The 25,757-nt window shown below is 47.2% G+C and overlaps 1 protein-coding gene across 1 annotated transcript; it reads right to left on the reverse strand.

Moving 5' to 3' along the window:
* Positions 1-12,155: 12,155 nt before the first annotated feature.
* Positions 12,156-24,939, reverse strand: LOC140659415 (somatomedin-B and thrombospondin type-1 domain-containing protein-like). Its single transcript, XM_072879074.1, has 5 exons — positions 24,646-24,939; positions 20,919-21,113; positions 19,898-19,976; positions 17,901-18,077; positions 12,156-13,112 (listed from the first exon to the last, which is right to left on the reverse strand). The coding sequence occupies exons 1-5, from the start codon at positions 24,872-24,874 to the stop codon at positions 12,995-12,997; spliced, it is 798 nt and encodes a 265-aa protein (XP_072735175.1). The 5' UTR covers positions 24,875-24,939; the 3' UTR covers positions 12,156-12,994.
* Between the last annotated feature and the right edge of the window lie 818 nt (positions 24,940-25,757).

The raw sequence follows: 25,757 nt of genomic DNA on the forward strand, positions 1-25,757 counted from the left end.
TCTGACACAATGACAGGAACTGCATATTAAATAGTTTCCATCAAAAACCCCAAGTGGTGGGGCCTAGACAGTTGTGCAAAACTCTTAACAACACCCTGTCCTTGGGGAAACTTCACCATGAGCCAGCTAGATCTAGGACTTACCATCTACCCAGTTACACATGAATCATTGCTGTCTGATTAAAGATGATCTTCCCAGTACTTTTCTGCCTCAACCGTGCTGTTTTGACATACTAGTTCAAGAGCTGTCACTTTAATTATAAGAATGAGTGGTGATGCAGAAAACCAGCAGTAGCAGCAACAACAACAAAAAAATTACAAATCCCCAACTCATAAAAACAGAGCTTTAATGAGATTAGTGGAGACGGCTGGAGGAGATTGCACACTGTATATATACGCAGGAAGAAATGAGCATGCTGCCTGCATCCAGAGCATCTCGCTGAGGGACTCTGAGCCCTTCACAAAAATGGTAAAGTTTACAACCCCCCTTGACAGCTGAGAAGATGATACGGAGAAGAGAAGAGCTGCACTCTCGGGGGCGTGCAGCAGGCCAGGAGCTGAACCGGGAAGCAGGGTCCAGGTCTCTCCGCGGTGCTGCAGCTGGCAGCACTTGTGAGACATCAAAGTGCTGAGGCTGATATCAAATTATTGACATTTCTAGCTAAGGAAGCAGGTAGCAATAATTAAGATTTGCTACTCAAACGTTTTTGGGGAGGAGTTGTTCTTTTCAAAGGAAATGGCTTCTTAGAAATAGAATTTCAATCTCCGTTTATCCTTCAAATTCCCTTCAAGCTGTACATGCTTTTATTTAAGAAAGTCTTCACAGCCACCAAAACTACCCAGTTTGTGTAACACCTTTCAAGTTGACCCAAGATTGTGCATTCGGGGGGGGGAAGCCTTGGTTTTGAGACTTGCATTTAGCAGGAAATTAAAAACATTCATTCTCACCAACCTTTCTCACTTAGAAAAACCTCCTCAAGGTCTTCTATCCAATCCTACTTCCTAAAAAAAAGAGGTGAGAAACAGAAGTGCTCTGTCCCCCCCAGCAAAGCTCTGGGTTTTCACAGCTCACCCCTCGTTAGCCACCATGACCCACCACTTGTTTTACGATCGCGTGATTCCTGTGACTTCAGGCAGTGAGCACCCAACCACATCAGCGACCTGGGGACTCTAAAGCTAAACCTGCTACCTAAGTGAATGAGCTGGGGGGGAAAAAAAACAACAGAGGCCCTCACAGCAATGAGTTTGTGACGCCCAGGCTCAGTGACAGGGGTTTGATACCCTCCACAACTGTGGGATAAATTCCAAGAAAGACAATTTATAATCCAGAGCTCATATTCTCCCAATTCTATTTACTAAAGCAATAAGAAATTGCACTTCCCATGGCACCCTGGGCATATTATTATACTATGTAATTTCCTTCTCCAAAAACCCAATTAACTGTACATGTCTGTACCCATTCTGCCAACTATATCATTTTATAATTTCAGAACAGCAGCGCAAACTGCCGGGGAGTTATCAGTAAGAACTCTTCTGCAATAATTAATAGATACAAAGATTAAAAAAAAGGAGCAAAACAGGCACACAAATTAACACAGTCAATTATAATGTAGCTATCTACAGGCCCAGGATCTTGTGTAAAACAAATCTCCTTATTAAGCTTTACCATCCCCCCCATGACAGAGGACAAGGAGGAGACTGAACATGAGCTGATTTGAGAACTGGTTTTGATTTCCCTCTGTTTGTGCTCAAAGGACAGAGATCTGAGAACAAGCAGGTGTGGCTGTAGTTTGGGATCTTAAATCCCAATCTCTGTCCCCCTTCCCTCTCACCTTTGATCAATAGGTGATGGAGTCACGCTGACAAAAACCTTCCATAACTGACGTCTCTCTCTTACCCTAGGCACCTAAAGCCTTTTGTGGATCTGGCCATTTTACACCCTTCCAGACCCCTTGTGAGTCCAGGGCGGACAGTACTGGCCCAGCCATGTAGCCATCTGCAGCCCCCTTGGAGACCACTGAATTCCATTGGGTTCCTGCCTGCACAACGCTGGGTGCTCAAAGCATAGAAGGCAGTTAAATGTTCAGACTTGCCTCAGAGCCTTTGGAAAATCCACTCCCACCCAGTTTTGTGGAAAGCCTCTGGTCTTAGCAATTGAGATTCTTCTGAGAGTGGTGGTGTTTGGTGTAAGATGGAAACACAAAGCAGAATACAGACTATTAAAGAAGAAATTCTGCCCCACTCTAGAAACCTCTGCAACTAATAAGGAGTTTGAACATCTGCTTGTCACACTGATGCCACATAAGACTTCCCCCTCTCACCGATTTCAAGTAAAGAGCTGCTTCTCCTAATCATCTCAAGCTCCTCGCTGAGACCCCAAACACACTGAAGTGGTAGGCTTTTAATCAAATCCTGACCACAGCAAATGAGAAGACAGCCCAAGAGACAGACGAAGGAGGGCCCTCTTCACATGCATTGTCTTTCCGTTTGGCCCAAGGCTGTGCATTTGTGGAGAGGGTTTTAAAGAAACCTCAGCCTGCCACGCACTCTTCCATGAAAGTGAGGTTACTTCCAGACTACAGACAGAGAAAACTGCTTTTGCATATCCATGAGTTAGAAGGAAAACTCCGTATTTATGCTACATCTATCCACTTCTTACCAAAGGTGCACAGGACTGAACAAATCCATTGCAGGCATACAAGATATACAGAAAACTGGATGATCATAATCCTGGAAAATGCATTTGCTTAATTGCACAACTTCCACATTTCCCAATAAACGACATCAATACAGTCATTAAGCCATTTTTACTGAAATGCACTAACATAAAGCAAACATATTTGTCATTGCATTTGCACAATTACAGCTGTTTAATAAACCATTCCCAATATGTAAATGTAGCAACCACTCCTTTGTTGTTGCTTTGGAAGCCGTTTCTGGGTACTTGAAATGCCGGACAGAAGCTCATTTGGAGATATATAACATTATAGAGCATTTCTCATGTTACCTATTAGCAGAGCAGTTCCTCCCCCTGTTCCTGCCCCTTCCCTAAGTGCCTGTTCCAGCCTGGCATCCTTCCTCCCCTTCACCCAGAAGGACACTGCCCATCACTCCCTGTGACGCTGTATTGGGTTTGCCTGGCAAAGATTTGGTAGCCAGGGGGGCTACAGGGGTGGCTTCTGTGAGAAGCTGCTAGAAGCTTCCCCCATGTCTGACAGAGCCAATGCCAGCAGCTCCAAGATGGATCCACCACTGGCCAAGGCTGAGCCCATCAGCGACGGTGGTAGCACCTCTGGAATAACATATTAAGAAGGGGGGAAAAAAACCCCTGCGCAACTGCAGCCAAAGATACGAGTGAGAATATGTGGGAGGAACAACTCTGCAGACACCAAGGTCACTGAAGAAGGAGGGGCAGGAGGTGCTCTGGGTGCCGGAGCAGATTCCCCTGCAGCCCCTGGTGCAGACCATGGTGAGGCAGGCTGTCCCTGCAGCCCATGGAGGTCCATGGTGGAGCAGATATCCACCTGCAGACCATGGAGGACCCCACGCTGGAGCAGATATCCACCTGAAGCCCATGGAGGACGCCACACCAGAGCAGGTAGATGCCCGAAGGAGGCTGTGACCCTGTGGGAAGCCCACGCTGGAGCAGGTTTGCTGGCAGGACTTGTGACCCTGTGGAAGGGACCCACGCTGGAGCACTCTGTTCCTGAAGGACTGCACCCCGTGGAAGGGACCCACGCTGGAGCAGTTTGTGAAGAACTGCAGCCCATGGGAAGGACTCACATCGGAGAAGTTCATGCAGGACTGTCTCCCATGGGAGGGACCCCACGCTGGAGCTGGGGAAGAGTGTGAGGAGTCCTCCCCCTGCGGAGGAAGGAGCGGCAGAGACAACGTGTGATGAACTGACCACAACCCCCATTCCCCGTCCCCCTGTGCTGCTGGGGGGGAGGAGATAGAGAAATCAGGAGTAAACTTAAACCCAGGAAGAAGCGGGGGGTGGGGGGAAGGTGTTTTTTTAAGTATCTGGTTTTATTTCTCATTATCCTACTCTGATTTGATTGGTAATAAACTAATTTCCCCAAGTCGAGTCTGTTTTGCCTGTGACGGTAATTGGTGAGTGATCTCTCCCTGTCCTTATCTCAACACACCAGCCTTTTGTCATATTTTCTCTCCCCTGTCCAGCTGAGGAGGGGAGTGATAGAACAGCTTTGGTGGGCACCTGGTGTCCAGCCAGGGTCAACCCACCACAGACACGTAAGACTTATTGAATGATCTTATTCCCATGACTACGTATGACTCAGTGCTGCTCAGGGCTCATATGGCAGTTGTGTGGTGAGGAACCCTTAAACATATTTGTTGTTTCAGGTTGTCCCAGGCAGTCAGCAGATGTGCTGCCCTGCTTCACCTCCAGCTGTGCTCCCTGCCCCTTCGAGGATGCCGGTGACGCGCAGGTCTGCTGCGATTGCACTGCTTTCTTCAAACTCCAACTCAGGGCAGCTGTAATGCATCATGACATGTCAATGCGCCATCATCTTTACATTAGTAATGTCAATTACTGATTTCTGTTATGGTAAACACTCCCCTCTCTCTGACACCCACAACCACATCAATTTTGTTGTACTTTGTTTTTTAATTGTCATCTCTGTTTCCAGGAAACCTCTGTTAACCACCATTAATATTGCAATTCTAAATGTAAAAAAAAAAAACCAACAACAAAAAAACCCTTAATGGCACTGAATGAATTCTCAAGCCCAAAGCTCCCATCTGCCATCAGTCTGTTTGTGTGTTGATACAGAAATTAAGCCATGCAGCTGGTATGCTAGAGAAATCTCCAGGTGCACCCTGTGAGCCTGCGCCCAAGGTTTGACGGTTAGGTGTTCATGATTCTACACAGGTAGGATCATCGCTCACGAGGAACAGTAGCAACCCTGGGGATCATTTGCATTTGAAGGAAAAAAGAAAGAAAAGCCCACCCACATTGAAAACAAACCAAAATCACAGCTCTTCCGGAAACGCCTCAAGAGATACAAATGCAACCGCACAGCCAGGCAGGGACAGACGGGGGAGATGCCCTACGCCACCAGCCCATCACCCAGGCTCACACACAGCCTTTCCTCTCCCACATTCAGCATCTCAAACAGCATGCTCTATCCACTGGATCCTTCTTCTGTCGAGTTTACTACTGACTTGCAGGCCAGTTGCTCTGTATGTGATATGAGAAGTACACAGTAAATTCTGCCCAGTACTTTATGGATTAAGTGTAATATAAATTTTGAACTATCGCTGGCAAATAGAGACCACTTAAATTCAAATTCGAACTAGCTCAGAGTTAAATACCTCTGGCCCCTCTGGAAGGGGGTGCTCTGTGTGCAGACACAAAGGAGCGGGCATCTGCCTCACCCTCTGAGCTGTCACCAGCCAGGGCTGTAGGCAGGGGAGATGCTGCCAAAGATGGACCTGTGCTTCTGTTGGTACCTGACCTATGGTTAACTTTACCAATGTAGGCAGTCGTGTTAAAGTCAAGGAAACTGCTCTTAAGAACTGCTCTAGAAATTCCCTTTAGGCTCAAGGCCTTACTCATTAAAATTGAGACTTTCAGAAACCAAACCCAAGTAAAGATCTACTGTATTATTAAAACAATGAGACTGGAGTAACAAAGCAGGCATGAACATTGCTTTATAGGACACAAAACTGATCTGCCTCTGTGTTCTCCAAGTATATAGTATTTTCAAAGAAAATGCTCATATAAGGAAGCAGTGTAAGTGGGTAATGAAGACTCAGTGACGCACACAGGGGCACTGCTAGGGCTGGCTGGGCTAGCATATATACTTACTTCTCTGTTTTGATGTTTGCTGTTTGACGGCAAAAGCTTAACCAGTTTTTGGAAGCTGAGATGTTTATGTTCACCAGGTCTTGCAGTACACACTCCACTCTTCTGTGGCAGAAGGTGGAAATTTTGCAGATTCTTTTCCATGACTTTTTTTTTTTTCCTTGTCTTTTTCTTATCAAAACTGTGTCTCACAGCCTGCCAGGGAGGTTTTCTCTGGCCTGCCAGTAACTCCCTGCCCCTGTCAGGGCAGAGGGGTGGTTTCATGTGTCTCTCCCAGCAGCCAGGGATCTCTGAAGACAAGAAGAAGAAGAAGAAATTGTGGCTTACATCAGAAGTGTTAATATTTCATAGACCCGTGCTGCTAGCAGCCATATGGCCATAAAGGGTCATTTTGTGCAGAGAAGACTGCAACTCATTTTGGCAACCTCCCAGCTGTTCGTAATTTCATTTCTAGGGGAACCTGTTCCTGCATAAAGCCCTGATATTCCCCCGACTGCCCAGAGTGCTGTCCCTTTCTCACAACACAGCTCCGTTCCTGGTTGTGTAGTTGTTAGAGGCAAAAGAGGCAGCCTTACACTGCATTTGTCCCCGCTCATAAAAGCGTGCCACCCTGGGTGGTGGCTGTGCTCCGGGGGCTCGTGTGCTTATGTCTTTTGGGGTTGGCTGTCAGTCCTCAGTACATGCTGTAACTAAGACTTTCCAGCCTAGCCAGCATAATAAACACTGGTGCTTTTCTTGGAAATATTTAAGCTTTTTTCCTGCCTTAGAAAAATGAGTGACTTATGACTTTGCTCATAAATTGGGCAGATGACATTAATATTCAGAGTGCAGCACGCAGAGGAGCTCAGCACACGAACCCATGTACCTGTCAGGATTTGCCCTAAACAGACAAACCGAGGAGGAAAAGCCAAGCAGAACACAAGCCCCACGGCTGTGGGATTTCATAACTGCACTTGATCGGCTCCTTCCACGGGCAATTACAGGCTGTGCTTTCACACTGCTGTGCCCAAACGAGCACAGTCAATGCCCCCCGCAGGGAGCTGAGGGGGAGAGGTGGGTGAGGTAACTCACATTGTGCCTGAGCATCGTTTGTGAAACTACTCACTCATTTATCCCCTTGAATTGAAATCGAGCTTTAAGCCACCCTCACTGTTAAAGCATTTCAGGGATCTGCTTCCATATTGCATCCAGCTGCTAGGCAGTTCAAACAGAGAGAGGAAAAATAACAGTATCCCTTTGTCACATTGCAGAAACACAGTTTCTCCAGCTAGTATCCTTCTAACACAATCGACAACTGTTTCCTGGAGATGCTCTCCTACATCCCACCATTTGTCCCAGCAGCCAGGATGCAGAATTCGGTCACGGGTGCTGCTTCAGGGGAGCCCACCACAGGGGAGCCCAGCCAACCAGATGTAGACGCACTTGCACTCAGAGGGGGAAGACGTCCGGCTGCGCTCTGTGCTCTCCAACAGGAGCTCCGAGCGTTCACAGACCAGGCTTAGCTTGTGGGTGAGCAGAAAGGCACAGGGTTAGGCAAAGCCAAAGCAGCGTCAGCTTTCACCACCAGCAGAATGGGCCGAGCAACTCCCATTTTTCAGACAGCCTCTGCTCCACCTGTTAATGGCTGAAATTCAGTGCAAAGAATAAATCAAGAATTGGTTAACTGGTCTGAGGAATATCATGAAAATGGAGGAAGGTGAAAGACCTTTAGTGCTGGCATCACCCTACAACACCCTTCCAGTAATTCAAAAGCACACAACTAGTAGTATGGAAAGACCACAACAGAGCTCAAGTAAAACAAGCTCCGAGCACAGCAGGTAACAGCAAGAAAATAATGCACAGAACCAGGGGGACGCTGACCGCTGCACAGGCATCAGCTCTTCAGCCCTGAGGATTAGGGAATGGTGATAAAAAGAAACCTTGCACCTCCTCTCCAGCATGGACCAGGGTGTGGAACTCATGGCTTTGGGGGAGCGTGGGGTCACACACTGTGCCTGAACTCATGAAAAAAGGGTAATATTGTGATATAAACTGCACCATGGTTCCAGCTTTCTCCCTTTCCAATACTCAATTAATACGTTTACAAGATGCAGCCAAGCACATCCTGTCCTGAACGCGTGCCTAGGTCCCACTAGTGTCACAGCGAGTTGTGTGTGTGTGTCACGGGGCACGAGCAAGTGTGGGTACCACAGACCAGCAGTCTGGAGACCCTGCATATCCCTGTGGATTTAAAAAGGTGGTGATTCGCAGAATACATAGAACAGCCTTTATAAGCGAATGTATTTCACCCAGCTTGAGAATGGGAGAAGCAGAGTGTTTAAAAAATAAAATAATAAAAAAAAGTCTCTTGCTAATAATTTGTTTTGTGGTTTTAAGCTGCAGGAGACATACTTAGAGAACAGAATAATCTCTGCTGGTTCAGACTCTCCTCTCCTTTCTCACCTCTACTCCTCCACTTGCAGTATCACAACTATCACCAAACAACTAATTTTATAACTGGAAAGGACTTCAGAAAAAACTTCCTTTAAAAAAAACAAAGAAAAAAAGAAAAATAAAAAGGAGTCACTGATCTTAATATTTAAATACTCAAAATACTCAAAATGAATGATAAAAAAAATTAGGTTTGAAAAGCTAAAGATAAAAGAACAGTATTCTTTATGAAGAATTATTGCTAACTCCCACCATTCAAGCTGAATGTGCTCAACTCCTCTGGCCACTGAGCAAAAGAAAAAAAGTTTGTCTTTAGAGCAACAAAGGTATTTAAGAAAATTACATTTTTTGTTGCTCTTTTTCTTTACCTTTGGCTCCTGAGCTTTCTGGGCACATTTTAAATCTTTTTTCCAAATGCGTAAGTGCTTTTTCCTTAAAAAAGGAAGCAGATCCTCGTACATTCAGATTACTACAGAAGCTGAGACCCACATATCATGACACCCGGGGAGCTGATAGGCCTAATGAAGATCCCATGGTGAAAAATGGTCTTTTACCACCTTCTGTTTTGAATGCAGAAGAAAACTGGTTGAATCACAGGCTGGACACTACAGGGTTAGGGTGAAGAAAAGCAGAATTCTCCCAGGGCCTCCCTCTGTCTCCATCCCATGACAATGAAAGATTTCTCTACAACAGAGGAAATCACATGGCTCCTTCAACCGTCGTCTTCAGCAGCTTGTAAGGTGGCCTGGATTTTTGCTTGGCTTTTCATCATTAAAAATTGAGATCCTCAACTGGAGAGCAGAGGGAAGTGTAGGAACATCAGTCGAGCTTAATTTTCCTTTTACATAAATCTGACTTGCTGGTGCTTTGGCTTTATTTGCTCTTCCTTTCATCTGGAGCCAGGCTGGTGCCTAGAAGGTGGAGCTGCGTCTGCACAACTGGCAGTTCCTCATTATTGGTGCCCAACAGGATGATTTATGGGACATGAGGACTGAGCTCCTGGCTTCATGTCCTTGCTGTGGGAGATGTTCTCCTGTTGATACCCAATGGTGAAAGGTTTTTAGCGTTGTCATGGGAACGGCTGTCATCTTCAGTGAACAGCCTCTCCTCAATGTGAGGCTGCCTTGCTTGTTTACTGTACAAAGCCATTTTTCAGGAGTATTTTGCCTTGGATTTCCATTAGTCTTATCTTTCCCAAAACTCAGGCTGTAGAAATTAGGGAGATTGTTATTAGGGACTTTATCATCATCCATCAAGGGAAACAGGCAGGACCCAGTATGTGTCTACATCATGAGCTCATCTTCATTTGCAGGGAAAGTGATCTGACAGCTTCATTATCTTCTACTTAAAAGGCTCTTGCTTGCTCTCCCTCTCTCACACACACTTGCATCTCTCCTTCCTTCCCCCAGGAATTTACCAACAGGATTTGTTTGTACAGTTACCCAAGGTGTGGAGGTGAAGCCAGCACACCACACAGGCTTTTTTAGGATGTGCTGACGCATGGAGACATTCGCAATGTCTCGTTTCATCAAGTGACATAGCCTGTGTAGAAATATAGCTGCTGTGAGGGTCCCTCAGGGGCTAATTCTTTCATACTCCTGCATCCCCAGGCTACAGTGACAGAAGCAAAAGACTGGAAGTCCTACCATGCCACTAACAGCAGCTCTTCTTAGGACCTCATGTTCATCAGCTCTCAGGGATGAGGCAGCAGCAAAGAAAACCCTGACCAACAAGTTGTTGGCCAAAGGAACAGACTATTTTGTACTTACTAATTTAGTATCATGGCTGTCTCACAAGCAGGACCCAAAAGAGAACACTATTGATAAATAAATCATTTGGGTCAATTCAAAATGATGGGTTTTTTTCTCCAATATTTTCCTCAAAACAGAAACTTGAAAACAATGAGGGGGTTCAATGAAATATTTTGTTTGACTCAGATTGTTTCAATCTTGAAATAAAATTCCAAAATCAAAGATCAAAACACTTCACTTAGGAGGTATAAAAACATTTCACCACTTCTAAATCTTCCTCTTTGCTCTGTCTCCATCTATGAGGACTAATCATCAAATGTGGCATGAATTCACAAGCAGTTTCAGTCAAGCTAAAATGCATTTTAGCAAACTTACTGAGAGCCTCCAAAAAATATAATCAAGCCCAGATTCTGTAGTGATCTGACCCAGAATACTATTTCTGAGCAGCCTACCCTCAAACTTCTCAACTCTCCACAGCTACCTTCACTCACTTAAGAGACTGATTCTGCAAACTTCCTACACATCAAATTTATACCAAAACTGGCTAGAGTTTCCTACAGTGTATGCCAGAATAGGACGAAGTATTATCAAAAGAACCTCTCTTAAGGCTCACTTATTCTCAGGACACTGAAGCAGGAGGGTAGTCAACTACTTTCAACAAAGGCTGGGGTCAGGGAGGGTGTTTCACACCACTTACTCATGGCAGGTGCCAATCACCATTTCCTGAAAGGTTCACAACAAAACAGATTAATGTCAGGATTAAATATTTGACAGCAAGTACTATGACAATTTATTAAAAGTCTTACACACAAATATAGTATAGCTAATGCTTAAGTACTCAGTAAATTAAAGGGATTTGCAATTAAGGTGCTTTAACGTGCCACATTGTTTCATTGATTAGAATGAAAGCTTTTCACACTTGACGCTATCATTTATAACTTTGCAATACAGTCTTTTCCTACCCAACCTGCTCTGATGTTGTAGGAGAGGGGCATTGGGGTGAATGCAACTTTTGGAAGAAGTTTTTTAAGCATTATTAAGCAAATATTGCATCCTTTATAGCTTCAGTACTCAAATCTGACAGCAGCTGGTAAGAGCAGGGATTCATGTTGCCCAAAGTTTGGGTATATTTTGAAAATGAAAAATGTTTCCAATAGCTGGCTCCATTCTGTTCCTGAAATGACCATCTGCCCCTTTACAGTCCTGTGGCCCAAGACGGGGCTTCTGCAGGACAAAGAAAATGTTCCAATGATTAAATGCTACTATGATTACATATCTCCACCAAGAAAAAGAAACTGGCTTCCAGCTTGATAGAAACTCCTCACTGCAAAAATCAAAATGATGTAGTCTAGTTATTTATTCCCAAGCCACCCCTCAGAGGATCGCATCCCTCTGCTCCCAAACCAGTGAGTGCTCCTGAGCAGGCCACAAGTTAGTTACAGATTATGTCAGACAGTGAAGCACAAGCCTTTTTTTTTTTTTCTTCTTTTTTGTTTTTAAATCTTGCTACTTCGGGATGAGATCACCCCACTGTGAGTCATTAATCCACAGAGACAGCTTGTAACACACAATGAAAAGCAGAGCCTTGCTCTCAAATCCCTACTGTACTGGCCAAGAGGCATCATGCGCTTTCAGGCTTCTCAGTGCCGTACTACACATATTCCTCTAAGCATCTCAAGCACGTATCCACAGTGCCCTTTAATATTCTCATGAAAGACCCTCAACATGGTCACTAGATGGGTTTCATGATGTAAATCTAGACTAGAGTTGGACTTGAGCATTAAAACTCTCTTCTGGAGCCACCCCCAGCCACTCACCTGGGTTTTGACAAGTTTAATTAGCTAGACGCTCGTCACTGCAGTGCTCTGCCACGAGTCCTTTCTGCAATTTTATGCAAGCAGATTCAGAACTATGTGTATATTAAAAGATACATCACATCCATTTCTGCACAGTGGTAGGTCATTGTGCTGGACTTCCACCTGTAAATCCTGAGTAGAACTGGACAGCAGCGACTTTTCCTCCAGTCTTACCTGCTGGAGCAGACGAGTCAGCGGCAAGATTGGCTGGAACAAATTAGGCACGTTCAGGCACTAAAGAAATGGCATGACAGATTAATCAATAGACACACACTGGGAGAACGTCTCCAGTCTCCTTTATTTTCATTTATAGAAAAGTATGAATACAAATCAGCATATTATAAAAAAATATTTCAAATATTTTCCAGTAGAAAATACAAGGCTATAGCTAGCCCTCCTGGTACAGCTGGGATGACTTCCTATTTAGAGCCCCAGGGCTGCACTGCATTTTTGGGCAACTCAGAGACGCTCCTTGAAACCTGAAGTCCAAGGGCCCATTTATCCCTGGTACCTTCTACTCTCACAGATTTGAACAGGCTCATTTCTAAGTTTTGCCATTATCTCAGCAGTGCAAGATCAACCCTCTGTAAGACTGAGGATCAATATGAAATGATGAGACCAGGGAGGGTGAAAACAAAAGGAAAAGATAAAAGCACAAGCAAGAAGCATTCACAAAGAAGTGCCATGAAAAGAAGGCACTTGAGTTAATGTATTTTCCATTGTTGATTCTTCATTGAGACTTTGGAAAAATAGTAATTAAACCTGGGTTCCTATGGTCGTCTTTGTCTGATTTCTTATTTGGTGGACTCTCGTTCCTCTCAAGAAAGGGGGAATTTGCAAGAAGTCATCAGGGTCAGACAGGCCTCTCTCGGTCAGAAGAGGCAGCAGGAATGGATGTGCAGAAAGAGACTGGCACTTCACAGCCAGCCTGATGTCTTTGGAAATCGAGGAGTACACACGGACAGAGAGGATTCAGAATGCCCCAGTGCAGACAGCAACCTCTTGAAATTAAGTGGCATAGCCTCTGGCACGGAGAAGTCATTGTTTTGGTTGTGGTTACTACTGCTGCCGCATGTTTGTGCCAGACACGCCATCACAGCGCTCGCTTGCTGGGACCGTCAGGAGAAGTTAGATGAACAAGAAGCTGTGAACAGAAGGACAGGAGCAAGTGTCCAGCTGGCGAATTCTCTTCCAGGTTCCCTTGCATCGAGGGTTCCCTACCGCCTGCCAGTGCAACAGCTGATTCCTGAAACACAGTCATAAGAGGGAGAAAGTTAATGTGCTGCACCCCCGCTGCAGGGAGGTCACTTGTACAATGAGGGCTTAAATCACCCAGTAAATCCCGTTTAGTTTGCTAATATTGATTTTCACACCATGGACGCAATTCTGCCTTTCTACTGCTGTAAAGAAGAAGCAACCACAGTGACCCCCATAGAATTGTAACAGTGTGAAGTAAAGCCACAATCAGTCAGGAACACTGGACTGGAAGAACCCAGAGCAGCACACACTGTAGATATTAAGTCCAAAAGGATTCACAGAAACATTCCCTTGAGGTGCCCAGCATTGCATGTAACAACTCACAAAGCACACCGACATCCCCATAACTCCTGTATTGAAACACTTGACAGGTTGCAAAGTGGGCAAAACACCTCTTTCTCCATTTTTCTTTATAACACCATGCTCCCTCTCAGCAGGCAGAGCTCTATCGCCACCCATAGCCATCGAGATGCTGAATAAATACCTAGCACGCAATACACAGCACAGGTCTGTGTGAGCAGGTGCAGGGACACGAGCATCTCTGGATAACCACGTTAGTGGAATGCTTGCCTAAGCTTTTCCGCCTTGCTAAGAGCTACACACTAACGTGGCTTCTGGATGGCAGCTGGCTGGAGGTACCAGACTCACAAGCGTTGGAACAAAGTTACTCACAGGCCTCTTAAGTAGAGGACAAAAAACCAACCAACCAACCACCCACCCCTTTTCTGCCAGGCAGTCCATCCATACATTGACCAGAACTGAACAGAGAAATATCCTATTAAAACAACCAAGCAGACACACAGGCCGTTTTTCACAACCAGTGGCTGCACAAGCAACGCTGGCCTAACAGCCACAGAAACTGAAATTTTGCTATAGCACTGTGCCCCTTCCCAGATTTTAGCATTCAGTGGTTTAAGGGAATTCCTCACATCAGTGTGTCCCAGCCCTGACCTCTGGAGAAGTACAAATACCACAACTGGATCAACTCTTGCCCCGTGCAGAGAGCTGCCCACAAAATAGTGGCTATTCAACAACAGCCCCCTACCTTCTGCTTGTTTTATAGTTCTGTGGAAACTGGAATTATTGCTCTAGCTCCACAAAGATAACCCTGCCCTTGGTTTAATGAGACGTCATGCTCCAGAGCAGGGTTTTATGCATCACATGTGGTTGGAAAATGCTCACCGTATTTTTCGTTTGTCTTGAGGTCATTTCAAAATACCAGAATCTGCACAGGATTAGGATCCCAGATAAAGCAGGCTGCGCACAGAGCAGTCTCATACCCTTCAAAACTCTGGGCTGCAGCTTTACCTTTAAAAGGCTTTACTCCTTAAACACATAAGCTAAACTTGCTTACTCTCGTCCTGCTGGTGGGAAGGCAGATACTGACTTTGCTATAAATCAAGACCATCCATCCTCTCTCTCCCTCCGCCCCATGAGCATGGACATAAACTGCTGCAATCTGGACATTTATGTGCTACAACCGCCACATCTTGCTCCAGATGATGAAGAGCAGCTGATCCTCCTAGACACCGGCTGAGTAACAATTTCACAGATGTCAAGTCTGTGCTTGATTTGTAGATCTTTCAGAAGATGATCCAAAATTAACAGATCAGTTTCCTGGCTCGATGCTCTGCCTTGTTTATCTCAAAACCTTCTAGAAGAAAGAAGCCAATGCAAGCTAGATTATCCTAGCTATCCTCACCTGATGGCCACAGATCTGGCCATAAACCAAGGACTCTGGGAAACCTCCTGAGCTTGCATAACAGGGGTTAAAATGAACTGGCGTCTTCTACAGAGTGGGAGACAGGTGGAAGGCACAGATAACAAGCATCTCTCTTTAACTTGAAGCATTTATAAGCCAGACTCCACTTAGACACAAGAAGATAATTAGGAAATACTCATCAAAATATACCAGCATTGCTGAGTTTATTTTAAACTCTGTCAGATGTTTTCCTTCCTGAGAGTCACTCTTGGAACAATATCTCGGGGAACTAAACGCTGGCAACAAGCTGCCGAACTGACAGGGCGAGAAGCAAAGCGCAGGCATGGCGTGGGTGGAACAGCAGCAGCTGTGCATGCTTCCCCACACAGCCTCAGCCAGCAGCCCCCGAGACCCAGGCCAGCGCACGACGGCACAGGTCAGCTGGCGTAACCACCGCTCTGAGGTTACTACAAACTGTCCACGTCTCCCGGCAGTTACACTGGCAAAAACTCAAAATGAGGATGAACTGAGTATGCAGCCAGAGACTTGGGAGCAGATCTAGGCAAACTCAACACAGGCTGCATCCTAGGCTCTGGCATCAGCTCTGGCCTCCCACCATCCTCTTTCTCAGGGAAGCAGCTGCCTTCCCATCTTCTTCCACCTTTCTTTACGAGCATCACATTTATGCCCTTCACATCTGGCCAGCGAATCCCAGCCTGAGGAGCTCACCATGCGACCCCCTCAGAGCACTGCTCCCTTGCAAGACTGCATGCTCAGATATGGCCACTTACTCTAACAGAAGGGAAGGCAGAAGCCTTTTCACAGACATTTCCCTCATCCCACTCAATGGCTGTCCCCACCAACAGTCCAATTTCTTCTGAGAGATCACGGAGGTCAGTTTTTTCCTCCATGCAACCTGGTAAAAAAAGTATATTATTTCTGGAAACAAATTAGGGGATAGCTCTGTTCATATAGAGAATACTTATAGTAAATACTTGCACTTGAGATGTTGGTATCAAGAAATTCAAGCAAGATACCCAGCCCTGGACAACAATCTCCTTGACCCACCACTGTAAGGTCAAATAGTGATAAAGAACACCAGACCATGCCCTGGAGGTTACCCGTCTAGGGGATGTGTGGGCGTTATCTGAATCATCCATGTGAAATGTAAGGGAGGCATCACACACACACACACAGGACGAGGAAGCTGCAGACCAGAGACGTCATTCACGTTCCACCTGCCAGTCGCACATTCATCTCTGACAAAGCTGCCCAGCACTGCTGGTTCAGAGAGGCTTAAAGTGCATCTCCATTGCCTTTTGTAGACAGGAGCTTTGTCCACTGCTCAGGCCAGCCCAGCCCAGCCCAGCCTGTCCTCCAAGCCTGTGTTACTACCCTGGCAATGAACCCAAGTGAACGCACACAGTACCTCAGCTTGGCACACACATAGAGAGCTCATACCTGCCTAGAAAAAGCCACAGACATGGCGTCATTTGACATTGTAGGTAGTATGCCAAAGGGGTAAAAGTTCACTGTGTTAAAAGTTGGCTTCCCTGCTGGCTCTCACATGTCTATAATGAAATGGACCCACCAGTTCATCTTACAGACCTCCAGCAAGACTCTGGGAACAATTTCTAGGCTCTGCTCAATTGGGATGGACTTAAACCATCTGCTGAGACGTGGGCTGATTCCCAACGTCAGTGAACCAGTCACCATTCACCCCAACTCCATTATCACTACCCCTCTCCAGCCTTCAGCCTGCCAACACCTGATGATCAGATCATCATTCCTGAAGGACACAGTCTCATTTTCTTTGTGCTTCCATTCTACATACAGTGCTGTTCACCAGATCAAGCAAATGAAAATGCCCCCCCCCTTTTGCAGCCCAATGAGGAAATTAATTCCTGAATATATTTTTTATTTCTCTTAATCTGATGTTCCTGTCTGGCTCCAGGGTTTTAGTAAAATAACATTATTGTAAGCTTTTATAATCATTTACATGCTAAATGCAGGTAAGAGCTACTCCTGGCCACACCAGTTAAGATTTTTTTCTTCTTTATCTAAAAGCTTTTAGAACCTTTGTACATAACAAGCTGAGGCAGGGAAGGAAAAGACTCTAACGTGACTTCCTCTTACCAAAAGCCTGAGAAAAACCCTGCCTAAAAAGGCTGTTATTGGCAGTCTTGGTAGTGCAATACATCGTGTGCTTGAGGCCTGACAATCCTAGTTTAGAGTTTCTAATTCAAATGAACCTGCTTATTTCAACATTTATATAAGTTTTAAAAATACCCCTGCCCAGCACCGATGGGCAATGATTTTCTCAGGCAGGGCTGCTACCAGTTTCAGAGGATGCCTTTAATAAACTAACAATGGGGTTAAGAGCATCAGCACAAAAGCAGTGCAGAAGCTGTGCCTCCAGTGACCACAGCAGAGGCTTGGGAGCCAGGACTCCTCTGCTGCTGGCTCTGCCACACGTGTTTCGCAGCTTCGAGCCATTCCCTTCATCTTTGCTGGAGTCTGCCCAATTTGTACAACCTGGGTGGTCCCCATCAATCACCCCAAAGCTTCTTCAGCTTTCCAGGGAAAGGATGCTGAAAGTGCAAAGATTTAACACTACTTCCATCCAACCTCAGGTGCCAGCACCTACCCCAAGCCCTAAGCCAGCTGACGCTTGCCAGAAATACTCATAAAGGGTCACCTGTAGAAACAAAATCCCCAGTGCTTAAAAATCAGAAACACATTTGGTTTTATTTGACATCTGACAGGACTGTTAACCTTAGAAGCATGGCTGGAGAGTCTTTAAAACAAAAAAACTCCACAACTGTGCCACTTAAAAGTCAGTGAGATTTAGCAGACTAAGTGCAGGTACTCAGTCCTGGCTCTGCCACTGGTTTAATACGTGAGCTTCACCAGGTCATTTCATCTCTGCAAGAAACTCATGGTATGCAACAAAGACCAGCTAATATATTTAGAGTGCTCCAGAGAGCTGCGTGCAGTGCATTATAAATCTGGGACAAGCAGATCAAGGGAGAAGAATGAAAAATTCAACATGAAAATAAAAGCTAAAACTCTTACTTTTTGCTTCCACTGCCATCCCCATAACAATGTAGACTTCTGGAGTCTAAAGCCGGATGCTGACACTCCACGCAGATGGTGTGGCCCTCCCTGAGATACTGCATCCAGTGAGTGTACGGGTGGTGGCTCTGCAAGCAGCCCGGCGTGATGGCCACAAGCTGGAATTCAACACAGTACCTGCAACCAAAATAACCGAGTAGGTTAGCTCAACAACCAGATTAGAGCCCTCCACAAGACTGGAAGACCCAGACTAAACTGCGTGACCATAGATCGCTAATTAAGAAAAACAAAAAAACCAAACAAAACCCACACAAACCCCCAAGGTCATAAAAACCACAACATGTGGTGTACCTGCATTTTGACAAGGATAAATGGGGAATAAAACTACTCTGCTGGTGTTTTCAACAGACATATCAAAAAATATCAGGTATTACTGGCATTTGTTTTTACAAATAGAGACACAGATTGGTCAAGCATTTGACTGAAGCCAAAAAAAACAACAGACGGGTCTTCTGATTCCAAGCCTGGTATCCATTTGCTGAACCACACTTCCTCTATCATCTACTCTCAGTTACTTATAATGGGTTTTGTAAAGCAACTTGTGACAGGAGCTAAGATTCAGTCTGTAAAGGTTTTCCTTGTGATGATCTCCCTCCTAAGAGACAGAGCGAGGTTGTCGTATCTCAGTGGGAGGACTACCAGATTGACACAGCACTTCTGCCCTGCTCAGACCTTTCTGTGCTTCTGATTTTAACCTAACCTGAGAAGAAAGCCCAAAAGAACTGGCCTTGTTTGGAGGGGAAAACCAAGGAAGTTCAGTAACCATCTATAAACACAGCAGAGAATTGGGTTCTAGTCTAGACTGGTTCTGTATCAGTCATCAGGGGGATTTCCAAACACCTTCAAGTAGCACACTGAACCATGTGAGCAGTTTGCTTCCTTGTCCTATCTGAGGGAAAGAGAGCAAGGATAAATACGTGTGCAATAGAGCTGTGCTCACATTTTTGAATTTTACAGGGAGAAGGCTCAACTAATGAGGAGTCCAATGGAAGCTCAGGGTGAACAGATGCTCTTTCCTTCAGACGCTCTTTCCTTCAGACGCTTAAGTGAGGGGGATGGATGCACCCATGCACTATGGAAATACTTGCATGTACAACAGCATGTGGGGAAATAAATCAACAAGTGCATGGCTGCTTCATGCTGCAAGAGCAGCTCTGGGAACTCCACACAGTGTTTACAGGAATGGCAGCTCTCAACAAGAAACAGCCAGGGACTGCAATAAGAACCCCTGGGGAATAACTAGCTCGCAAAGCTGTGTACGAGGGGTTACAGGGTGGAAGATAACCTTTCCCATCAGCACTGTGTCGCTGCTAGCGATGACCCCAACTGGGAGAGAAGAGGACTGGGAAGGCTGATGCCAGCTCCCCTGTGTTTGAGGCACCAGCCGGCAGGCAGAGCAGCACACACAGAGATGGCTGTGTCTCAGAAGGTAAAATGCAACAGAGCTTTCTGCACAACCCTGCCTGTACCTGTGCTGTGCAGCAGTGCTGCAGGGGAAAACAGGCAGTGTTACAGCAAGGGGGACTGAAATGGGAGAGGGATGTGCTTCCCATGCAACAAGATAGCAAACTCTGCCCCCTGAGAATTTACCCCATTTATGTAAAAAAGTGCAAACTGCACCAGATTCCACATTGGGAAGAGCTGAAGTGAATGGTCTTTGGCTTTTTGATGGCACAACCTTAAACAGCAGCGATGCCATGAACAAAAAGCTGAATTTCAGTCTTGTACTGGCCTTACATCAGGCAGACCCACAACCTTCAGGTGCACTGCAGACACTGCTGTCGCTGAGGGGAGAGCAGTACCCTGCTCTAGTGAAGTGCTGCACTTCTACTGGGAAACGCCGATTCTGATCAGCAAAAAACCGGGCCCAAAACTGCAACCAAAGAGACATTGAAGGTGGAGTATGACTGAGCCCCTGTGCTGAGCCTCCAACTTACCCTGCTCTTTCACTGCCATCAGCTGCAGCTCTTTTTTTCCTCGCTTTTCCAAACCCTCCTGTTGTTATTAATGCTGGGACTGTGTATATCAAAGAGAAAGAGTACATAGCGTAAGTGGCAATACTGCACTAAGGCTATTTACATCTGCAAAACAGTAAAGATGGGCCTTTAATGTCATACGGTTTTATCTTCAGCAGGAGAGAAAAACAATTCTAACTTCGTATTTTCATATTATCCGTGACCATCAACCATTTCACTGAAAGGAAAATCTGTATTGTTGCCAGATTTTTGTCTGAGCAGAGTAAGCCTACTTATCAGGCACACCCAAAAGACAGAGGGGGGAGGCAATATTCATTTAATACCAACTCTCACCAGGTTTGAAGAAGTCAGCTGCAGCCAACACCCAGACTGGACAGATTTTGACCCCAAAATACCAGCAAAAATGACAATCAGTTCTTCTAAAAATCAGTAAAGGTATGTCATGAAAAGTTGATTTGAACAAACTGAAATCAGGCTTTTTCTCCAGAAACTAGTTGGAGGACTCCTCTGCCTGCACTCTGCTCCAGTGCAGAGAAGTCATACCTTGCCTTTGATGGGTATTGCTTCTTCATGATTTTTTGCAGATGACTCATAAAAAAAAAAAAAAGAAAAAGAAAAAAAAAGTGCTCAACACCCACTTACAGAAGTTTTAAACAGGCATAAATCTACCACCTCTATCAAAATTGCCAGAGATTTACGCTTCTATAAGTGAGATCACAACAGGCCTATAGTATTTCACTTTTGAAACACAGCAGATCACAGCAAACGGCAGGCACTACTTTCAAATACGGTCCCAGGAAGGAGATCTCTAAGCCCCTGTGTGAAGAGCTCAGTTCTCAACACCAGACAGGCCCAGAGCAAACATGCTGCTGTCTGAAAACGACTCTTTTCAAATACAGGAAAGGAAGATCTGCTGCTCTGCTGACCCAAACAAGAGTCCTCCCCCCGATTACCCAGACACTTACATTTTCAGTGGACTTACTCAGGGACTGTTTGCACTCTGTTCCTTGCTGAGTCCAGTACTCCACGCAGCCAGCTCTCTCCTCCAGAGGAGGGCATGCCTCTCCTCCGTTCCTGGGCTCCTGGATGACGTGCCTCCTCCGAACACGATACGTTGTCTTGCAAGGCTCTGCACAGCCACTCCAGACACTCCACTGAGATACGACACAGGGGATAACTGGAGGAAGAGTAACAGACAGGGATGTGGAAGGTTACAGAAATTATGCCAGTGACGTGTCTTCTCCAGACATAGCTCAGGACAACCCTCCTTATTTCACACCTGTCCCACAGTTGTGTTGGGCAGTTCCCGGTAGCTCTGCTCCCAGGAAATTACCTGCAGAGAAGCTCCAGCCATCCAGGCTAGTCTACGTGGAGCCAGTCACCTCCCTCTCCTACACCACTGCAAGCCTCCCCTGCAAACTGGGACCTGCACTGGATGAACTGAGAAAAGTTTTAAAATTAGACAAGGTCAAATTGAGTGATAGGGGAAGACAAGGATAAAGAGCAGGAGGAAAGGGAGGGTGTTGTAGACCCTAGATAAGGCCTGAAATCTTACTGACTTCTCCTGTGAGATGTCACACAGCAAATGATGACCAGCCATGCAGTTTGGACCATTGCATGGCAGGCTGGAGTTGAGTTCAAGAATCAAAAGGAAATACAATGGCTTCTACTTTGTATGTGTTGGAATCAATCCCAAAATATTCTGAGGATGTGACTCGTGATTTTATATTTTGGGAACCTGCACTAAGTAATGCTTCAAAAATCTTCACATGATTGAGCATCCCTACTTGCTCTCACCTAGTATCCACAGTGCTAAACTCCTAAGCTTTGGCCTCCATGCAGCTAAAGAAATGTCTTCCTTCAGCATTCAACATCCCATCCATTCAGTCTGAAACACACTGGTACCTTTCCCTGTGTCACATATCCCCTTTTGTGATCTCTTCCCCATGAGCATGCCCATAGCTGAGTTTCATAGGATTGAATCTTTGGAGAGAGCTATCAAGAATAACACAGGAATCATTCGAGCACAAGAGCATTCAACTTGCTGGTCTCTCTCAAAGGCAACCTGGAACCATAGCCCATGATATACTTGATCAGTTGTACTTAAACAACACAACCAAACCATCAAGAACAATACCTTTGGAGAAAAACACTTGCAGGTCAGCCTAGATTCATGTATTATTTTTTCCCCCCACACATGGCTACAGGGGGCTACAGTCCCTCTCCTTCCATTTCTGTGTCTTGTGACTGAGCTGGGCCAGCGTATGACAATACACCACACCAGCACTTCCAAGGACATCAAACATCGGTCGTACCAGTGAATATGCATCTTATCAGGTTTCCTACCTTGCTGGTTCAGCCACTGGGTGCCTCATGCACACAGTGACCAGCTAAAGGCCAGCACACACCACCTTACATACACTAAGAGAAGCGCTGCACTTGCAAGCTGCCTTCCACCAAAGTCCCCGTGGGTACTGAGGAGGCAAACTACTCAAGGACAGAAACATTCGACCCATGAGGCTGAGCTCAGGCCCAAGGAATTCCTCAGTTCTGCGTCCAGCTCCACTACTAGTCTATCACTCAATGTAAAGATGCGGATGAGCCCATTCACATCCATTAAAGAGTCCCTATGCTCAGCACCTTACAGTAACAGACATCTGCACTCTGTTTTACAAAGGCATTCAAAAGCCTGAGTCCCACTGATTTCATTGGGGCACAAGCTGGTAAATGCGATTGCAAATCCCAGCCTTTCTGAGCAGCTCAAGCTGATACTTCAATTTATTCTCCCGTGGAACACAGGTAACCCCTAATTACTGCATTAATCTCATTTGAAACTGCCCTTGTCTTCAGAAACTTTAGGAAGGTCTTTCAAACGCCATTGCTTTTCTTCGTTGTCTAAAGTCACCACAATCAGCTTTTTAAACCTATTCAAAGATTAGGAATTAGATCAATTATCTAAGTAATTGAGACATTTCATATATGCAGCAACGCACGACAAAAAAAGCCTGTGCATTGGATTGTAGGCTACCCAACGTTATAATCCTTTTGTGCATCTGATTTATTTGGAATATTCTGCTCTCTTCTGTTTTGTTTGGTGTCAGATATTAATGCCTTTGCCTTAATATTTTGCTTTACAAGTCAGTTTGATAAAGCAGCTTTTTAGCGGTGGGAGAAGGAAAACTACTGAAAAAAGGCCAGGCTACGAAGGCAACACAAGTCAAAGCAGAACTGGGTCCCTTACAGCCAGCACAAATGAACTGCAAGAAAGAATGCCGAAATATCTCGTCCTGCCCAAAACCAGCTTTCTCGCCGTGAGCAGGGTGCTGTTATTCCTCCGGCGAGCCACAGGATGGCACCGGGCTGGGAGAGCGCAGCGCCGGGCCCCGCCGGGCCGGCAGCAGGGGCTGCAGCTGCGACCCCGGCACCGCTGCAAGGCGCCAGCACAGAACGGGAGCGGTGACTGCCCTGCGCCATCCCCTCACGGTGCGCAGCGAGGGCCTGCAAACGCATTTGTCTTATTACTCTTCTGTACGGTGAAGAACAGACGCGAGGGGTTCCTGCCTATCCCAGTCATCCCAGATGACTGCCGAGAGCAGCAGGATTCAGACGCAGCGGTGCTGAAGGAGCACCCAACGGCCCAACCGTGTTCAGACATCAAGGGCACTGGGGCACCCAGCACCAGCCAACAGACCCCTCCCCTGACAGCCCCAACAGCAGGACAGCCGAGGCGCGCCCTCCCTGCAGACCTGGGGTGCCCTGCCTCAGGCGTATGGGATCCCGTGGGATCCACTTTTATGCTCGCTGCACTCTGCTGCGCTCAGGAGTTGTCCGTCTCCAGACCCTCCAGCCTGTCCTCGTTCACAGACATAGCTTGTTTAAATCACTTTGGAATGAACTTATTTCCCACCCATTTTCCAGCTCTCTGTTGAAAGGAAAAAGGCAATTAAATCATGGGAATGTCTGCCCACCTGCCTAGAGCGAAACTCTGCTAAGGCACAGCTATGCAGGTTTAAAAAAAAGGCATTACGTGAGTGGGTAAGACTCCTTGAGGATGCTGTTTGTGGGAAGGGAATATGAGATTGCATCACTCACTGAAGTAACTTATCTCCTTAATTCACATCTGCGCTTCAGCAGAAGACGTTTATGGAGGGAGTGCTGCCCTGCTCCCTGGGAAGGCAGCGCTGCCCAGGGACCCCGGCACTCAGCGGCACGGGCACTGTGCTCGAGGCTCTCGCCGGATCAAATGCCGGAGCTGCGGCCACGCGCTGCAGCTGTCGATGCCTTTTGCAGGGAAGCACCGACTACCAGGAGCAGCAGATTTGATCCCATCCATGGTAATTCCATCCACAAGAGGGAAAGGGATCGGGGGATTCTGACTCAGTCCGGAAACGCCCCGTTTCACATTTCTGTCCTGTACAAACACGCAGCATCCTGACGTGCCCTGCCAGCTGTCTGCTCCAGGGGGACCCCAGCACCTCTGAGAACCACAACCGAGGTGGGGAGCGAAGGGTCTCCGCAGCACCCCCCCTTCGGCCACCCGCATCCCCGTCTGCGCCCTCTCGCTTTTCCCACGAGCAAAGCGGAGCCCGGCGGCGCTTTCAAACGCAGCCCGGCAGCCGGAGCCCCGAGGGCCGGCAGGTGCCGGCCAGCGCGGGAGGCGGCGGGGACAGCCGGACCCGGGAGCAGCCGCGGCCCCGCCGGCCACTCACCTGGGCAGGCCTCGGCGTAGTCGTGGCAGCAGTCGAGGGTGCGGGCGCACGCCTGGTCGCAGTAGCAGGGCCCGTGGGAGCCGTCGGGCCGCCAGCCGGCGCCGAGGCAGGCCGGGTCGCGGCCGGGGCAGCACAGCCCCCGGGCGGCGCAGCCGGCGGCGGCGCGGCGGGGCAGGGCCGGCAGCAGCAGCAGCGGCAGCACGGCGGCCCAGCGGGGACACCCCGCCATGGCGGCGCGGCGCGGCGCCTCCACCGACCTTCGCTCCCCGCAGCCCGGGCCGGCTGCCGGCTTAAAGGCGCCGGGAGTGGGCGCTGAGGGGGAAGGAGCCGGCCCGCCTCCCCCGCGCCCCGGCCCCGCCGCCGACCGGGCGATAGGCGGCGGGGCGGGCCGGGCGGAGCCCGGTGCCGCCAGCCCGGACGGCGGGGCTGGGGCGCTGCGGCGGCGGCAGCAGCCCCGTCCCGGGGCCGCTCGGTGTCGCCGGCGTCCCCATCGTCCCCATCGTCCCCATCGTCCCCATCGTCCCCATCCCGGGCAGAGCCGCTCCCGACCGCCTGGCACGGGCAGGTATGCCGGGGCGGCGCCTGGGCTGCCGGCGCTGGGGGCTGCACAGCTACACCCAGGGCCCCAGCGACGGGCTCACGGCCACGGTTATCCTTTCCACAAATATCCTCTATTTTCCTGACGCTGCCGTAATGTTTCTTTGCCCTAACCTTCGTGGCATCTCATGGTGTCCATGCATCCAACAGTTCCATTTCTGCAGACTTTTAAAACTAGAGCGTGTAATTTCTGAACTGACTGCTGGCACTTACCAGCCAAATTATCAAAAAGATTATCATCAAAAACAAATGGTAAGAGACCATTTTTTGCCAGATTTGACTCCAGCATACCTCGGGAGCCATTGAAAACCTGAAAGTACTTCATTCTCAGTACAGCAGCTTGTAAGAAACACGATCCAGCTGGCTATACTGCCCCTCTACAGAATTACTCTGAATTTTCTGCTTACTTTCAAATGCAAGAAGCTTAAAGTGATTAGAGCCACTCCTGTAAATTATTTAGCTATTCAGTAGGAAGCTAAAGGCCTTACTGTAACTTTTTATCAAACAGACTTGCT

This window comes from Ciconia boyciana, chromosome 14, assembly GCF_034638445.1.
Source record: "Ciconia boyciana chromosome 14, ASM3463844v1, whole genome shotgun sequence".
NCBI classification, from domain to species: Eukaryota; Metazoa; Chordata; class Aves; order Ciconiiformes; family Ciconiidae; genus Ciconia; species Ciconia boyciana.

Excerpts from the sequence above, each read along its gene's own strand:
- LOC140659415 (XM_072879074.1), bottom strand. The coding sequence starts at position 24,874 with ATGGCGGGGTGTCCCCGCTGGGCCGCCGTGCTGCCGCTGCTGCTGCTG. Across the intron at positions 21,114-24,645 it reads CTACGCCGAGGCCTGCCCAG|TTATCCCCTGTGTCGTATCT; the intron begins GTGAGTGGCCGG and ends CTCTTCCTCCAG. Across the intron at positions 13,113-17,900 it reads GATGGCAGTGGAAGCAAAAA|GAATCAGCTGTTGCACTGGC; the intron begins GTAAGAGTTTTA and ends ACTGTGTTTCAG.